At 39.7% G+C, this 16,052-nt stretch overlaps 2 protein-coding genes across 5 annotated transcripts in view; both read left to right on the top strand.

Annotated features, from left to right (window-relative positions):
- The window catches only part of kif13a (kinesin family member 13A), a 55,764-nt gene extending 48,777 nt beyond the window's left edge, over nt 1-6,987 (top strand). For 3 of the 4 annotated variants that reach the window (XM_058083508.1, XM_058083510.1, XM_058083507.1), the window contains 2 exons: nt 1,154-2,141; nt 4,508-6,987. In XM_058083508.1, the coding sequence (XP_057939491.1) occupies nt 1,154-2,141; nt 4,508-4,641 (1,122 nt within the window). In that variant the 3' untranslated portion in view covers nt 4,642-6,987. Of the gene's footprint in view, nt 1-1,153; nt 2,142-2,368; nt 2,995-4,507 lie in introns of those variants that run through there. The other variant, XM_058083509.1, reaches the window with a different exon arrangement.
- A 1,312-nt stretch (nt 6,988-8,299) lies between these two features.
- On the top strand, nt 8,300-16,052 carry rbm24b (RNA binding motif protein 24b). The gene is made up of 4 exons (XM_058083513.1): nt 8,300-9,266; nt 9,363-9,486; nt 9,551-9,605; nt 14,716-16,052. The coding sequence occupies exons 1-4, from the start codon at nt 9,099-9,101 to the stop codon at nt 15,080-15,082; spliced, it is 714 nt and encodes a 237-aa protein (XP_057939496.1). The 5' UTR covers nt 8,300-9,098; the 3' UTR covers nt 15,083-16,052.

Raw genomic sequence — 16,052 nt, 5'->3', positions numbered from 1 at the left:
GTATTCCCAGCACTGTTTACAACAGGGGTCTCAAACTCAATTTACCTAGGGGGCCACTGGAGCTAGGGTCTGGGTGAAGCTGGGCCGCATCAGGTTAAAAATATATATTATATATATTAAAAATAAAAATATAATTAAAATGTTAATACATAATAATTATATTAAATATTAATAGATATATATATAATATAATAGTCTTCAATGCTTCTGCTATACCCTCCACTTTTTCAGTGCTTTGGTTCTTTGGAAAAGCTCTGATAAAACATTAAATTCTTATAAATTATGATAAATTAATTTTTATTTATTATTAAATTATTAAATAAATGTTTAATGTTAATTTTTATTTTTCAACACAAAATAAGATGGAAAAATAAATAAGCAAATCAAAAAACAAATGAAACAAATTAACAAATTAAACTAGCCTCTAGTGAGTTTGAGACCCCTGGTTTACGAGGTCAGTTACTGCAAAAAAGGTCAGTAAGGATAATTCATAATGCCGCCTACATAGAACATACTAACTCCTTATTTCTAAAATCACAAATACTTCAACTTGCTGATATAGTTCATCTTCAAACAGCTAAAATAATGCATAAGGCATAAAAATAACCAATTAGCTAAAAATGTCATCCAATACTTCTCTACAAGAGAGGAGAAATATGATCTCAGGGAAGAACTACATTTGAAACACTTCTATGCTAGGACTATGTTAAAAAGCCATAGCATTTCAGTCTTGAACCAGCCATGATGTGCTATATAGATCACTATATTGACAGTTACTATGGTACACATTATGTCATTGTATGGTCATATCACCTTGTACTTCGGTACGTGACAAAAATAAAAACAAAAAATATATATTTTTAATTTTTTTAAAAAATTATTTATATATTTTTTAATAAAAAAATATTTTTTATTTTTATTTTTTAATTAAAAATTTTATTTAAAAAAAATATTTTTTAAACTTAAACAATATTAGGAAAGCAGGAAGTGAACAAATGTAACAGTTACTGATTGTAAAAGTACCAGATGGAGGGGTAGGATTTAATAAGCTTTGCTTCTTCCTACTCCTTTTGGACATGTGGAACTGTGAACTGATTATGTGATGCATTCAATTGTAATCTGATGCATGTTCAAATTGCTTGTTTCTAAACAGCATGAGTCCGATGAGGAGGAGACTGATGTGGACATGACTCTCAATCTGGACCGGGGCCCTCAAGACCACTTCCAGGCGTTCATCCCAGAGGACTTTGCAAACTTCGACATCTACAACGCCACTCTGGAGAGCCGCGTTGATTTCAAGGAGAGGAGAGAGGTGTCTCGTAGCCCCACCACGAGCAGCTGCACCAGCGGTTACTTTTCCCACAGCGCCTCGAACGCTACGCTGTCTGACATGCCTTTCACTTCCAGCGAGAGCTCGGATCATCTCAGCTGCGCTTCCAGAGATTCCCATGACCCCCTAGGATGTTCTTCGGGAAGGGGTTCCACACAAATTAAAGGTGTTACTACCCCTGGTAGTGAAGAGCCACTTCCTGTCACTCCCCCTGCTTCTTTACCTATCAGTGTTCCATGTGGGAAGCAGAAAACATTCCCTCAAAACTGTGTCCTCAGTTCTAGCCAGGAGTTTACCGACTTTAAAGGAGCTGATGATACGATCACAGAAGAGGATTTGGACCATTTCACAGAAAGATGGCAGCAGGACGCTGATGAGATCCGCACAAACGCCTCGGCTGCTGCACACAAACATTCTGTTACAAGTACCATTTGCGCCTCAGTCACACCTCCGGTCATCACCCCGTCTCCAACCTGTGCATCACTTCCTCCTCCAGCATCAGCATCACCACCCGGTGGCACAACTTTGTCCAAAGTCCAAACCCTGACAGGAGGAGACCCCCTGGTCCGGGAGCCAGCGCAAGGAGACGTGCCCCCTCACGGGAGCCCATGTCCCAGCCCGAACCCCAGCAGCACGGAGCCCTCGGGGGACTCCAGCGGGGATGAGAGCACACCCGTCGCCCAGCTTCCCGATTGGATGGCGCCCGGGGAGCTGGTGTGGGTCGGGAAGAGACGAGGAACGGTCCACTATGTCGGAGGGGTGGAGTTCGCTAAGGGGATCTGGGTTGGTGTGAAACTGGACCTGGCTGTGGGTAAGTTAAGTCAAACTAAACAAAATATGGTGTGTGTGTGTGTGTGTGTGTGTGTGTGTGTGTGTGTGTGTGTGTGAGAGTGACTGGAAGAAAAGCTCTGGAAAAAAATTTTTTTGAGCCAAGGCACAAATTTTATTATGAAAATCTTGAATCATGAAAATACAGTTTTTCTTTTGGTAGGTTCCATGTTTATAAAATAAAATACTAATTGTTTAACCCTTCCTCAGGTAAGCACAATGGTACAGTCCGGGGGGGGTGTACTTGTGTGTGAGAATGACTGGAAGAAAAGCTCTGAAAGCTCTTTTTTTTTTTGAGCCAAGGCACAAATTTTATTATGAAAATCTTTGAAAACAAAATACTTGTGATGAAAGACGGGAGTCCAATTTTTGTTTTGGTAGGTTCTGTGTTTATATTGCCATAGAACGCAATACAGTGTGTACTTGTGTGTGAGAGTGACTGGAAGAAAAGCTCTGAAAAACTTTTTTTTTTTTTTGAGCCAAGGCACAAATTTTATTATGAAAATCTCAAACAAAATTACTTGTGATGAAAGACGGGAGTCCAGTTTTTCTTTTGGTAGGTTCCGTGTTTATATAGCCATAGAACGCAATTCAGTGGGCCTTGAAAGATCAGTCAAAATGGCCGCTTTTGAAAAATGTTTGGGATTGAATTGAAGCATAGTACTACCTAAATACTACAGTAAGACACATTTAGGGGTGTTCATGTAACAAAATACTAATTGTTTAACCCTTCCTTGGGTAAGCACAATGGTACAGTCCGGGGGAGGGTGTACTTGTGTGTCAGAGTGACTGGAAGAAAAGCTCTGAAAAACTTTTTTTTTTGAGCCAAGGCACAAATTTTATTATGAAAATCTCAAACTAAATTACTTGTGATGAAAGACGGGAGTCCAGTTTTTCTTTTTGGTAGGTTCCGTGTTTATATAGCCATAGAACGCAATACAGTGTGCCTTGAAAGATCACTCAAAATGGCCGCTTTTGAAAAATGTTTGGGATTGAATTGAAGCATAGTACTACCTAAATACTACAGTAAGACACATTTAGAGGTGTTCATGTAAGTATTCATATCATGTAACAAAATACTAATTGTTTAACCCTTCCTCAGGTAAGCACAATGGTACAGTCCAGGGGAGGGTGTACTTGTGTGTCAGAGTGACTGGAAGAAAAGCTCTGAAAAACTTTTTTTTTTGAGCCAAGGCACAAATTTTATTATGAAAATCTCAGGCAAAATTACTTGTGATGAAAGATGGGAGTCTAATTTTTCTTTTGGTAGGTTCTGTGTTTATATAGCCATAGAATGCAATACAGTGTGTACTTGTGTGTGAGAGTGACTGGAAGAAAAGCTCTGAAAACATTTTTTTTTGAGCCAAGGCACAAATTTTATTATGAAAATCTCAAACAAAATTACTTGTGATGAAAGACGGGAGTCCAGTTTTTCTTTTGGTAGGTTCCGTGTTTATATAGCCATAGAACGCAATTCAGTGGGCCTTGAAAGATCAGTCAAAATGGCCGCTTTTGAAAAATGTTTGGGATTGAATTGAAGCATAGTACTACCTAAATACTACAGTAAGACACATTTAGGGGTGTTCATGTAACAAAATACTAATTGTTTAACCCTTCCTCGGGTAAGCACAATGGTACAGTCCGGGGGAGGGTGTACTTGTGTGTCAGAGTGACTGGAAGAAAAGCTCTGAAAAACTTTTTTTTTTTGAGCCAAGGCACACATTTTATTATGAAAATCTCAAACAAAATTACTTGTGATGAAAGACGGGAGTCCAGTTTTTCTTTTTGGTAGGTTCCGTGTTTATATAGCCATAGAACGCAATACAGTGTGCCTTGAAAGATCACTCAAAATGGCCGCTTTTGAAAAATGTTTGGGATTGAATTGAAGCATAGTACTACCTAAATACTACAGTAAGACACATTTAGAGGTGTTCATGTAAGTATTCATATCATGTAACAAAATACTAATTGTTTAACCCTTCCTCAGGTAAGCACAATGGTACAGTCCAGGGGAGGGTGTACTTGTGTGTGAGAGTGACTGGAAGAAAAGCTCTGAAAAAAAATTTTTTTGAGCCAAGGCACAAATTTTATTATGAAAATCTTTGAAAACAAAATACTTGTGATGAAAGACAGGAGTCAAATTTTTGTTTTGGTACGTTCCATGTTTATATAGCCATAGAACACAATACAGTGCCTTGAAAGATCAGTCAAAATGGCCGCTTTTGAAAAATGTTTGGGATTTAATTGAAGAATAGTACTACCTAAATACCACAGTAAGAAACATTTAGGGGTGTTCATGTAAGTATTCATATCATGTAACAAAATACTAATTGTTTAACCCTTCCTCAGGTAAGCACAATGGTACAGTCCAGGGGAGGGTGTACTTTCGATGCCCGCCAGGACACGGCGTGTTTGTGAAACCGTCTCGTCTCGCAAGAGGACCGCCCTCCATGGACACAGAAGCGGCCACACTCATCAGATAAGATAACGAAGCTACAATCTAATCACTGAATATGCACATGCTCTTCATGCACATACTTTTTTTCATATGTTGATGACTTTGGAGTGTGGAAATATTATCGCCACTTCAAGTTATCCTATTTTTCTATTTTTTCCGTTCATTATTCCCCGAGGCTCATATGATGATTCATCTGGGATATGAAGATGAAGAATGTACTACTGTTAATAATAAGCATTGATATTTTTTCATCAATATGTGATATATCAGGGGCAACCAAAGAGTTTCATATCTGCTGTTAGAAGGGTTGCAATGGGGGGGTGGAAAAGGAATTTCATGGGAATTAATAACAATTTATGGCAATTAATTGAACAAGAACAGAATACAATGGCGTCACGGCGGTCGAGTGGTTAGCGCGCAGACCTCACAGCTAGGAAACCAGGGTTCAATTCCACCCTCGGCCATCTTTGTGTGGAGTTTGCATGTTCTCCCCACATTCCAAAAACATGCTAGGTTAATTGGCGACTCCAAATTGTCCATAGGTATGAATGTGAGTGTGAATGGTTGTTTGTCTATATTTGCCCTGTGATTGGCTGGTCACCAGTCCAGGGTGTACCCCGCCTCTCGCCCGAAGACAGCTGGGATAGGCTCCAGCGACTCTCGTGAGGAAAAAGCGGTAGAAAATGAATGAAAAAGAACAGAATATGAAAATGCAGGGTAGAAATGAAACGTTAAAATGTTTTTTTTAACCAAATGATGCTAAAAATTAATAGTCGTATTTGTCATTTTGCACAACTTCCTTGATTTGAATCTTTGGATTCGACTTAATTCCACATAAATTCCACTAAAATTCCCCTGAAAATAGAATTTCAACCTTTGTTTTAAGTTCCGTATTGACCTGAATATAAGACGTCAGTGTTTCTGACAGGACTTCAGTGGTGATTCGGTGCGTAATGACGTCTAATGGACGCTTTAGAAGAGAGGAATAATAGAAAGTGAGTATTTTTTTTTGCTCTGGCTTCTTATTTTATTTTATTTTTAACATTACAAACAAGACAGTCACCTGTGATGGCTTTGCGATGGTGGAGACGACCACAGGGGGACCCGCTGCTCGTTGAGAAGAGCCATTTAATGTACATATATGTTGGTTTCTTTTCTTAATGTTTTTTTGTCAAACATTAAGATTTCGCACTTTGTTTGGTGGTCCCTTGAACACAACACAGTTACTGTATGTGTTATGAGATACAAAAGACTGCCGGGGTTTAAACTGCTTTCTCAATATATGTAGTGACAAAGTTGCCGATCCCTCCTGCTACATGTTCTTATTCTCTGGCAGACCAGGTGTGTATCAAGCGTGTTACGTAGACAGCATTATCTTAAAATTAGCATCAGAACTCCGCTGTTGTGTAACAATTTTTAAGACACTTTTTTTTTTGCCTGTGGGTGGTGTGAGTGACAGGAAGAAAAACCTCTGCATGTATAATTTTTTTTTTTTTTTTTAATACCGCCTTATATTGGGGTCAATGCTGTACTGTTTTTTTTTTCGACACGGGGGAGTACATTGTTGATATGTGTTTAACCTCAGTGCCATGTCTCTATATGGAATAATCCCATCTATATGGAATAATCCCACGTATCCTCAAAACCTGTATTGCCTTCACTTTTCTGTGACTGTCATGTTGTTGAAGTACTGTAACGACGTGGATCACCCCCCGCCCCCCAAAAAAAAAAATCCAGCATTAAAGTGGTGCTGCTGGAACGCTTGCACTGGAAAGGATCCTCAGAGACGGTCTTCCGTATGATAACAGCTTTCTCTTTTGGAATTACAATTTTCCAGGCTGTGTGAGCAATGCCTTATTTACCTGCTTCCGTTAAGGCGGACATGTTATCTTTTAAAAAAGTGTGTACCTGTTAATGTGTGTGTTTTATTAATGGCTGCTCATAATGCCACTGACTTATATGTGTTTTTATTTCCATTGACTGTCCATGTGAATTTTATATGCTGACTGATACGTCACACCACATGTTAGCAAGGTACTCAATAATGCATTATGTGTCCTGTTCAGGATCAAATGACTGTGTGATGAAGAGTGTCATGTGACACAGAAACAACGCTCTATGAACATGTGGTGAACTGTGGACTAGAAATAATGATATATAAATACATATATTGTATGTATGTATGTAAAAATGGGGAAGAAAAACCATGATCTTACATTCGTTAAAGGTCAAAGCTGCTCTCCCTTATATGGAGATGTAAATACAGGTTTTTGAAAATAGTATTTACGCTGTTATAAATGTACAGATTTTGTATTTATGGTGTATCGATGTTTGGTACAAGAATGTTCTAGAATAGAACATTTACAATCAAGCTTTGGTGTTGACTTTTTTTGTTCTATACTGCAAGTACCACAAAATGCAAATGGTGAAGTTTGTTATTTTTATTCTAATTTTGCAGAACAGAGGATCCTTGAATCTCCGGTGGCTTCTTGCCTCTCATGGCTGAGGACGTGGGTTTGATTCCTTAGTGTCAGGGAGGGAAAAACTAATCATGTGATTGACTGGGTGTGGCGACCCCTGACAAGTAAACACCAAAAGGAGTTCTCATGGGTCAGAAAGAGGATCTTGACTATTCTTTTGGCTGTAGATCCTGCAAAACAGCACAGCGCTCCTGTCACATAGACAATCTTTGACATATTGCTTGTTTTATTATAGGACTATTCTATATTAGCTATTTATTGAGGTTAATTACACACATAGTAAATAAAAACTTAACAAAGGGTGAAGTCAGGTTCTGACCTTGGTGGAACTGTGGCCCGCAGACCAATTGAACATCCCTGGTTTGACATCCTGTTGTGGCTTTTCTCTCAAAGTGGAATTGAAAAGAGGCATAATCTTTCGCTTTACCACTGCCGAAACAAGCAAACGTGTTTGCATGTTTGATTTTTACACACAGCTGCCGTAGAGGACTTAAGAGGTCACGCATGTGTGTAGCGTGTGTGTGTGTGTGTTTTAACAAGCACATCATATCACTCATAATAGGAAAAGCACAGGTGTCACCCCTAACATTAACAATAACTGTTCTATTTGTGGATCCATGCAGGCTTTCTTTTTATTGTGCACACCTGTGCTTTACCCACTGTGACTTTTCACAGTGAAATACATACACACTCAACACACATAAAATATGATCCAGTTGTATTTGTAGCTTCTGTAAATCTAAATTTAACCACTATAAGTATCCCTACTGGAAGTGTAATACTCATTTATATGACATTAGCTGCAGAAATGCTAATGAATGTTTTCATAGAAACTTTTCTGACAAGCTATTTCAGCATAAATATGAATCAAATATACTACAAAGCAGTAAAACTTACAGAAAATACTTTAAATATATGATATAAATAGTATACATTGCTTATGAAATAGCATTAACCCCAAGTCGAGTGACATTGTATACCTGGATAGTTCAATGTCCGAAAAAAAGTAGGAAGAAGCAGTTCTTATTTATTCAATATTACAAAGTCCATATTTAAAAATGTAAGAAAAAGACTGGAGTGTGTCCAACGTGTGTGTGTGTGCGTGACAGCTGTTCATTCTGCACCAGGAGAGGGTTCGAGTCACATTTCTATGTGGGGGGGTGGGGGGGTCACTCACCAGTCACAATATTAGGTACACTCGCACTAACAAGCTGGGTCAGGAGTTCCGCCTTTGTTAAGATTATGCTCATTTTTGAGGAATTTTATTCCACAATGTGATAAATTCCTCAATACCGCTACAAACCAGTATCATGTACATTTTGTAGGTGTGCCTAATATTGTGGCCAGTGTGTGTGTGCGTGTATATATATATACGTCCGCCATGTGTGTGTATCGTGTAACTGCTTTTTACCACTCTTAACAATCCTTATACGTCATATTTACGTGCCCGGCAGCAGTAAATGAAAGCTTACGTGCGCGCACACGTTTTGCCTCCGAAGCAGAGCTCACCAGGGCGCATGCATGTGTCACTAAACGCCTCTGTGTTCGGCCACCTCCGGCCAGCAGAGGGCGCCGCGCACACAGGCCCGCCTTGACTGCGACTCTAATTAAAACAAAACAAAACACAATGTAACTGACGACAAGTTGAGTTGGATATTTGACAGACATTTTTTTTCGTAGTTTTGGATATTTTTTTGGGCTGTTGTAAGACTAAGTTCTAAGATGGTCGCTACCTGGGTGGAGATATTAGTGTCTGACACTCTTGACAAGTGGGCAACAAACTAACAGGTGTCCTCCTACTCCTCCTTTTTCTCCTCCTCCTCCTCCTACTGCTGCTTTGCTAGCTCCACGGCGTTGCCGGGGGACTTGCTTGTCCTGTCCGAGACACACTCACACTCACATACTCATTCAACTCAGACGTTTCTTCACCTCATCTGAGCTCCTAAAGACTTTATTTTTTATTTTTTTTTTTACAAGAAAAAAAAAAGTCCACAGCAAGAAGATGCATTCAGCACAGAAAGACACCACTTTCACTAAGATCTTCGTGGGAGGTCTGCCTTACCATACCACGGATTCGAGTCTCAGGAAGTACTTTGAGGTGTTTGGGGACATCGAGGAGGCTGTAGTCATCACAGACCGCCAGACTGGGAAGTCCAGGGGTTATGGATTTGTGAGTGTTGCTTCCTAGAAAGAATAATACTGTGTTTATGTTGTGGTTCCTTGTTGTTAGTCCCAGTATTTATTTCTATTTGTGGTTTTATGCTAGGTGACTATGGCAGACCGGGCCTCTGCTGACCGAGCCTGCAAAGACCCCAACCCTATTATCGATGGCAGGAAAGCCAATGTGAACCTGGCCTACCTTGGAGCCAAGCCCAGGGTCATACAGCCAGGTAAGGGATGCTGATTGTGGAACAGTCGTATAACGTTTAATCAACAACATCTCTACTTTTCTAGGCTTTGCATTCGGCGTGCCTCAGATCCACCCAGCATTCATTCAAAGGCCGTATGGGTATGTTGCAGTATCTCCTAAAAAACTCTTTATTATCTTTTCTTCAAATTGTCTATAATCAGTGGTCCCCAACCTTTTTAAGCCCACGTTAAGCCTCCGACATTTGCTTCAGAACTCATACTATGCACCGATTTAAGCAAAAACAACAACAACACCAAATTAGAACGCTGTAAAAAATGAATACTGGCTCACTTTTGGTGCCCGGAGTTTGTTTTCTACAGAGTAAATGAGTGTGAGTATCAGGCACAGCTTGTTTTTGGTAAATAAAAATAAATAAATAAAACTAAAAACATGCTAAGTTAATTGGCGACTCCAAATTGTCCATAGGTATGAATGTGAGTGTGAATGGTTGTTTGTCTATATGTGCCCTGTGATTGGCTGGCCACCAGTCCAGGGTGTACCCCGCCTCTTGCCTGAAGACAGCTGGGATAGGCTCCAGCACCCCCCGCGACCCTCGTGAGGAAAAGCGGTAGAAAATGAATGAATGAAAAATAAATAAATAAAACTAAAAACATGCTAGGCTAATTGGCGACTCCAAATTGTCCATAGGTATGAATGTGAGTGTGAATGGCTGCCTGAAGACAGCTGGGATAGGCTCCAGCACCCTTGTGAGGAAAAGCAGTAGAAAATGAATGAATGAAAAATAAAAAATAAAATAAAAATAAATGAATAAAAAATAATAAAATAAATAATTTTAAAAAAGTAATTGAATGGCAATTGAAATAATAATAATAAATAATAAATATCATAAAAACAATAGCCATTTTTAAAACTGTAAACCTTGTAATATTCCTCTTACAGCTACGTAACAATTTTTAAATTCAGTTGTACACATGAAAAAACAGAATCCAGTATTGTACTCACACAATGTAAATTTGTCAAAGCATCTTCTTGCTGGAAAATGAGAATTATGAGAAGGCACCCCATCTTCTGCGGCATTTTTTTCCCCTGCAGATAGCGCCATCAATTTGCTTTCTGTTTAGTTTACCGTAATATTGGTTCCGTTCCGTTTAACTTAAAAAATATATATATATGGAATAATGTACTTCATAGTAGAAGTACTCCTGTTATAGTTTAGCTATCTTGTCTCCCATTTATTCACATTGGCATCGTAGAGAATGCTTGTTGACATACTGAATTGTTTTTAGCAGCCGTCGGCACATTTAAAAAATATAATTAAACAAGAAAACAGGGGGGAAAAGGCGCACTGTAACTTTTTCAGTCCAACTGCGACGTCCGCGTCCATAATCGAAACTATTATTTCTATACGTTGAATTTGCCTTAGTTTGAATTTACAGAAACACAACAATGTTGGGCTGGTTGGGGACCCCTGGTGTACACCACCTGCTGAATGAGAACTGATGAGCGACTGTGACGGAATTGAACATGTGTCCCTCACCCCCCCACCCCCCCTCCTTCCTCTCCCTTAGCCAACTGCCGGATTGACTTGATGTTTGTCTGTGTCTCTCTCTGATCCGACAGGCTGGGTAACGGTTAAAATAGCAGATGGTTTTCGGAATAGCTGCATTGGGCAGAAATGTTACCTGTAAACTGTGGCATACACAAACGAGCAGAAATGGTGACTAGATGCATGGGTGTCTTTTTTTATTTTTATTTTTTTATTTGTTGTTGTTGGTTTTCATAGCACATAGATTGGTGTGTGCTTGTTTTTTTTTGTTTTTTTTAGTATGATGTGGTGTTCGGCTTAACTTGTGTGCTGATTTCTACTTCTATTTGGGGCCGGGGGAGTGGATTTTTTGGTAGGGAAGGTTTAACTCTACAATGGGATTATTTGAAATTTGTGCTTTGTTCATTTCGCCCTCGTCTGTTTTTAAGTTAACCTCAAGGTGATCATGTTTTGTTGTTAAAAAAAACAAAAAAAACTAATTGGATCCCCTGCAACAAAACAAACACTTGGCCTGCATGTGGGAGTTTTTTTTTCTTTCAATTAACCCATTGCTTCCAACTCTATTGTAAAGCCTTTAAAATAACTTCAAGCAACTCGGGGCCTCGACGGACAAATGTTCAGACATGAGATCTGCCTGTTAGGCAGCAGCTGTCCGCTACAATGATCTCTGTGGCCTCTCAATTTCAGATGGAAAATGGGAGCGGCGCTGTTAATAATGCATAGCGCAGGCATTGGCGCTCAGCTGGCGCTCAACAGGTGGAAGCCTTTGGGTTCCGTGCTGCGGATTACCATGCATCCCCCGCTCGCTTACAAAGCACCTTTATTTAGATCTCCGCTTGGAAAAAATGTCCATTTAGGAAAGCGCATTGCTCCCGTTTGAATTGCTATAAAACATGGCGAAAAGTACTGTATATTAAATACTCACGTGCCGCTATCCATCTTCCCCGATAAAATCCCAGTATGAGATTTTGCCATAATTATAGCTGTGTGGCAAATTACAATACATCTCTAATAGTGGGAATCAGAATCACACATATAAATATGAAACAATATGTAGCGATACCGATCAATATACAGCGATTGTGTAGTAATCATATTAGTCTATACATGTCTAATAGGCATAGCAATCAGAGTAACACAATATGATGAGACTGACAGATTTTGTGATGAAATAGTCATTGTGCGATAATTCATATAAATCAATATACAGTGAGACACACAAGCACCAGACTATCTTAAACATCCCGAATAGAAACACATCTAGTGTAAAGGTGAATATAGGGGTGCTAGCGTCCAGAGAGCTCTTTATAATGTAAAAAAAAACATATTTTGGAGTGTATTAGTGTGTACATACAGTATCTAATAAGTGTAGGAATCATAAAGTAACATTATTATAGGACGGGGTGTGAATTTGTTATCATCATGCGCCACATCAAAGTTAAAATTTGTTAAAAATGTAAAGAAATTGTGTCTTTTTGCACATACGTTATTTCCAGTGGGCCATATCTAGACAGAACTAGCCCCCGAGCCTTGACTTTGATACCAATGTTCAAATTAATTTTTAGCAGATTAAAATTAACAAAACATTATTAGAGCCCTGTAGACATGACAAAACATGACTATAGTCACATTTATACTTTTTTTATTTACAACATATTGCGCAACTGCAGGGTCTTGAGACACATGCTAACTCGCAAACTAGAGAGCTAGCGACCTAAACGGTAGCCTTCAAGTTATTTCCTTTAAACTTAAATAGCCAAAAACTTACCACTTCCACACGGATAGGGAGGATAACTATTAACAGTTATTTAACCTTTAACATGAACATTAATCAAATGTGATAATTTTTTCTGGGTACATGATAGCATACAGCATCCATATCAAACTTGCGCGGGCTGTATTAACATTAAACTTTCATATCAAGGCGGGAGCCTCAAACTAGTGCCGCGTGTTTGAGACCCCTGAGCTACAGTAATTATTAGGTATTGCAACCCCATTCTGCTTACATAATAAAACAAACAGCCACATTTGACCTAATCTATCGACATTGTATGACACAGGACAGCGACGTGATCATTTGCCGACATTCTGTGCTCCGCTTCCTATCTGAGAGCAATTCGGGGGGGTCACGGAGACAGACGGGCGGCGCAGACAAAAAGTCGTTCCAGTGGACGAGCGCCCTGCCATGTGTTACAGAAGGAGATCAGCGCGTCCTTTGGACATGACAAGGGCAGCAAAAATAGCCTTGCTACCAGCCTCCCTTGTCAATCAACTTGGCATGTGTATGTTTATGTGTGTGTGTGTGTGTGTGGGAGTGGGGGGTGGTATGTCCAAATGAGGGACAGATATAACCCCCTTCACACCTGCTCCTCTATATATTTTTGGGAGTGACTAAAGCCGAGTTTACGCATTTTGTTTCTCGCAGTGATGTGAAATTTTGCGTAGCGATGATTAGCTTGGTTGTAAACACGTGTCAAGTATGTGGAATCATTTCCGGTACACATAATTTACGTCTCATGGTTTGACTTTTTCCACTATGCACCTTTTGGGACGAGTCAGTGGGAATTATTCCTGTAATTAAATTTCCGAAGCGGTGTTCCCTCCTTTTTTTTTTTTGTCCTTTTTTCAAATTTATTCTCTTTCTGCAGCTACAAGCTTCTATGGAGTTCAACATCTTGTAGGTCAAAAAGAGCCGTTAATGAAGCCTGGCATCAGGCGGGACCAACTAGTGCTTTTACTAGACGTAAACAGTACTTGACGTAAGCGTAAATAAGTGACGCGGGAGGGTGGTATAACGTTTTCCGTCCCGAATTGAGTAAACAATGCGTAAACACTTCAAAGAAGGGCTAGAGTGTACACTTTGGCGCCTCCTGCTGGTATCATGGGAGTACAGCAACACTCCTAGGACTTACTGTACTATAAATAAAACAGCAAAGTCACACAATAGCTTCAATTTTGAGTTCGGTGAGGATCTAAAAAATGGACTGGAGTGTGTGTGTGTGTGTGTGTGCTTTTTCTTTGGCTTCAGTGTGTTGTGTGATGCCACCAGAGATGATGATGATCGAACAAGAACAAGAAAGCTATATTGGCGAGGGACTATAGAGTTCACGTAATGTTACCTTGAAATTGTTTGACAGTTTGACTCTGAACGCATCATTTCCATTGCCTTTAAAATTCCACTGACAACATTCCTCAAGTATTCCGGTGTAGAGTATATAAAAAGAATTTAGAAATAGGCTGTGACGTCACATGCACAGTTGACACAGTGGTAAAGTGGATTTGTTTGCAGTTGGTTTGCTTTGTGTTGAAGGACTTAACATGTGTGGGCATGCCTGTACGTGTGCTGTTGGCGTGACAAGTGTTTGGTGGACACGATAATTGTCCACTTTGTTTCTTGACGTTGTGGTGTTGTTGTGCGGTCAGCTGGCATTTTGTCCTGATGGATCTCGGTTGGCGCGGCGCTGTTTTTTTTTGTTTTTTTTTGTTTTTTTTTCAGATTCCGTTGCTTTTGTTTTGTTTGTGTTTTTTTTAAATTGTTTGTGCTGCTTCTTTAACTTTTCTTATCCAGGTTGTTCAGTTAATGAATGGATTTGCTGTGCTCTTGAGGTCTGGATTGAAGTCTTTTTTGGCGCCTGCTCGTTTGGATGGATAAAACTCGCCGTGAATCACCTTTGACCCCTAGCGTGTGTTTGTGTCCCGCAGGATCCCGGCTCACTATGTCTACCCTCAGGCTTTTGTGCAACCCAGTGTGGTGATCCCTCACGTACAGCCGTCGTCCGCCTCGGCGGCAACAGCTGCCGCAGCCGCCGCCACCTCACCTTACCTTGACTACACCGGAGCGGCGTACGCTCAGTACTCCGCGGCGGCCACTGCCGCCGCTGCAGCTGCCGCCGCCTACGAACAGTATCCGTACGCGGCTTCCCCGGCGCCGACGGGCTACATGACCACAGCCGGCTACGGCTACACGGTCCAGCAGCCGCTCGCCACTGCCGCCACCCCTGGTGCCGCCGCCGCTGCGGCCTTCAGCCAGTACCAGCCTCAGCAACTCCAAACAGATCGCATGCAGTAAACTATATATATATATATATATATACCTCAAAGGAGCCACACAGGTCACAGGAAGTTACTATAAAAGGCGGAAGAATCGAGAATGAAGGTTTTCAGCACCAGCTTTTAACTTGAAAAGTGAAGAATGTCACCAAAAGTGCAAATACTGTATTTTATTTTAATTAGATCAGTATTTTTTCCCCCCAAATATTTAATATTTATACACCACAAAAAATATTTACAAACAGGATTTCAGTGTATTTTGTATACTATATGATATATTCCCAAAGTGCATTCATGTCTTATGAGGTGTCTTCCCCGACTACTACTAGTATACCAAAATATGCATCATGTGCATTTTGTTCAGTATTTCACAGTTTTTGGACCAGTATTTGTATCCAGTGAATCTATGCAGACTACAGCCCTTCTCTAGTTAAAAAAAAAACAAAAAAAACATGTCTTCACAGCAAATGAGACAAACTATTGAGACTGAAGCTGAGGGGGTGTAAAGCACTGGCCTTCCTCATTTAAATGCTCCTCAAAAGCAAGCTCAGCAAAAAAAAAAAAAAAAAGTCGAATGTGAATCTTTTTGTTTTGTTTTCCGAATGTGCCTTTTTAAATTATTTACTATTTATTATTATGGAAGCTTACAATAAAAAACCCTTTCTTTTTGTGTTTGTGTGTTTAGTTAGTTCCACTGCAACGTTCATACTGTGGATGTTAAAAAAAGAAAACGCTACAATTTGTATAAAGAATACGAGAGGAAAGCTAGCAATAACTTTATTATATTTGTCTTGTGGACTCTTAAATGTACCTTTTTTTATACTTTACCAGTTTGATAAAGCAAAAAGAATGTTATTTTTTTTCCAACCGTTTGATGGCATCTGATGTTGAATGTGAAATGCAAGGGTTGATTTTGCTTTGCATTTTCTAATGCATGACTAAAACATGAGTAGGATGTGAAATAAAAGGAAATGTACAAACAAAACCTT

This window comes from Doryrhamphus excisus, chromosome 10, assembly GCF_030265055.1.
Source record: "Doryrhamphus excisus isolate RoL2022-K1 chromosome 10, RoL_Dexc_1.0, whole genome shotgun sequence".
Taxonomy (NCBI): domain Eukaryota; kingdom Metazoa; phylum Chordata; class Actinopteri; order Syngnathiformes; family Syngnathidae; genus Doryrhamphus; species Doryrhamphus excisus.
Note: the sequence above shows the minus strand (reverse complement) of the source record. Positions and strands in the feature narration are given on the sequence as shown.

Excerpts from the sequence above, each read along its gene's own strand:
- rbm24b (XM_058083513.1), top strand. The coding sequence starts at position 9,099 with ATGCATTCAGCACAGAAAGACACCACTTTCACTAAGATCTTCGTGGGA. Across the intron at positions 9,267-9,362 it reads AGTCCAGGGGTTATGGATTT|GTGACTATGGCAGACCGGGC; the intron begins GTGAGTGTTGCT and ends GTTTTATGCTAG. Across the intron at positions 9,487-9,550 it reads GCCCAGGGTCATACAGCCAG|GCTTTGCATTCGGCGTGCCT; the intron begins GTAAGGGATGCT and ends CTACTTTTCTAG.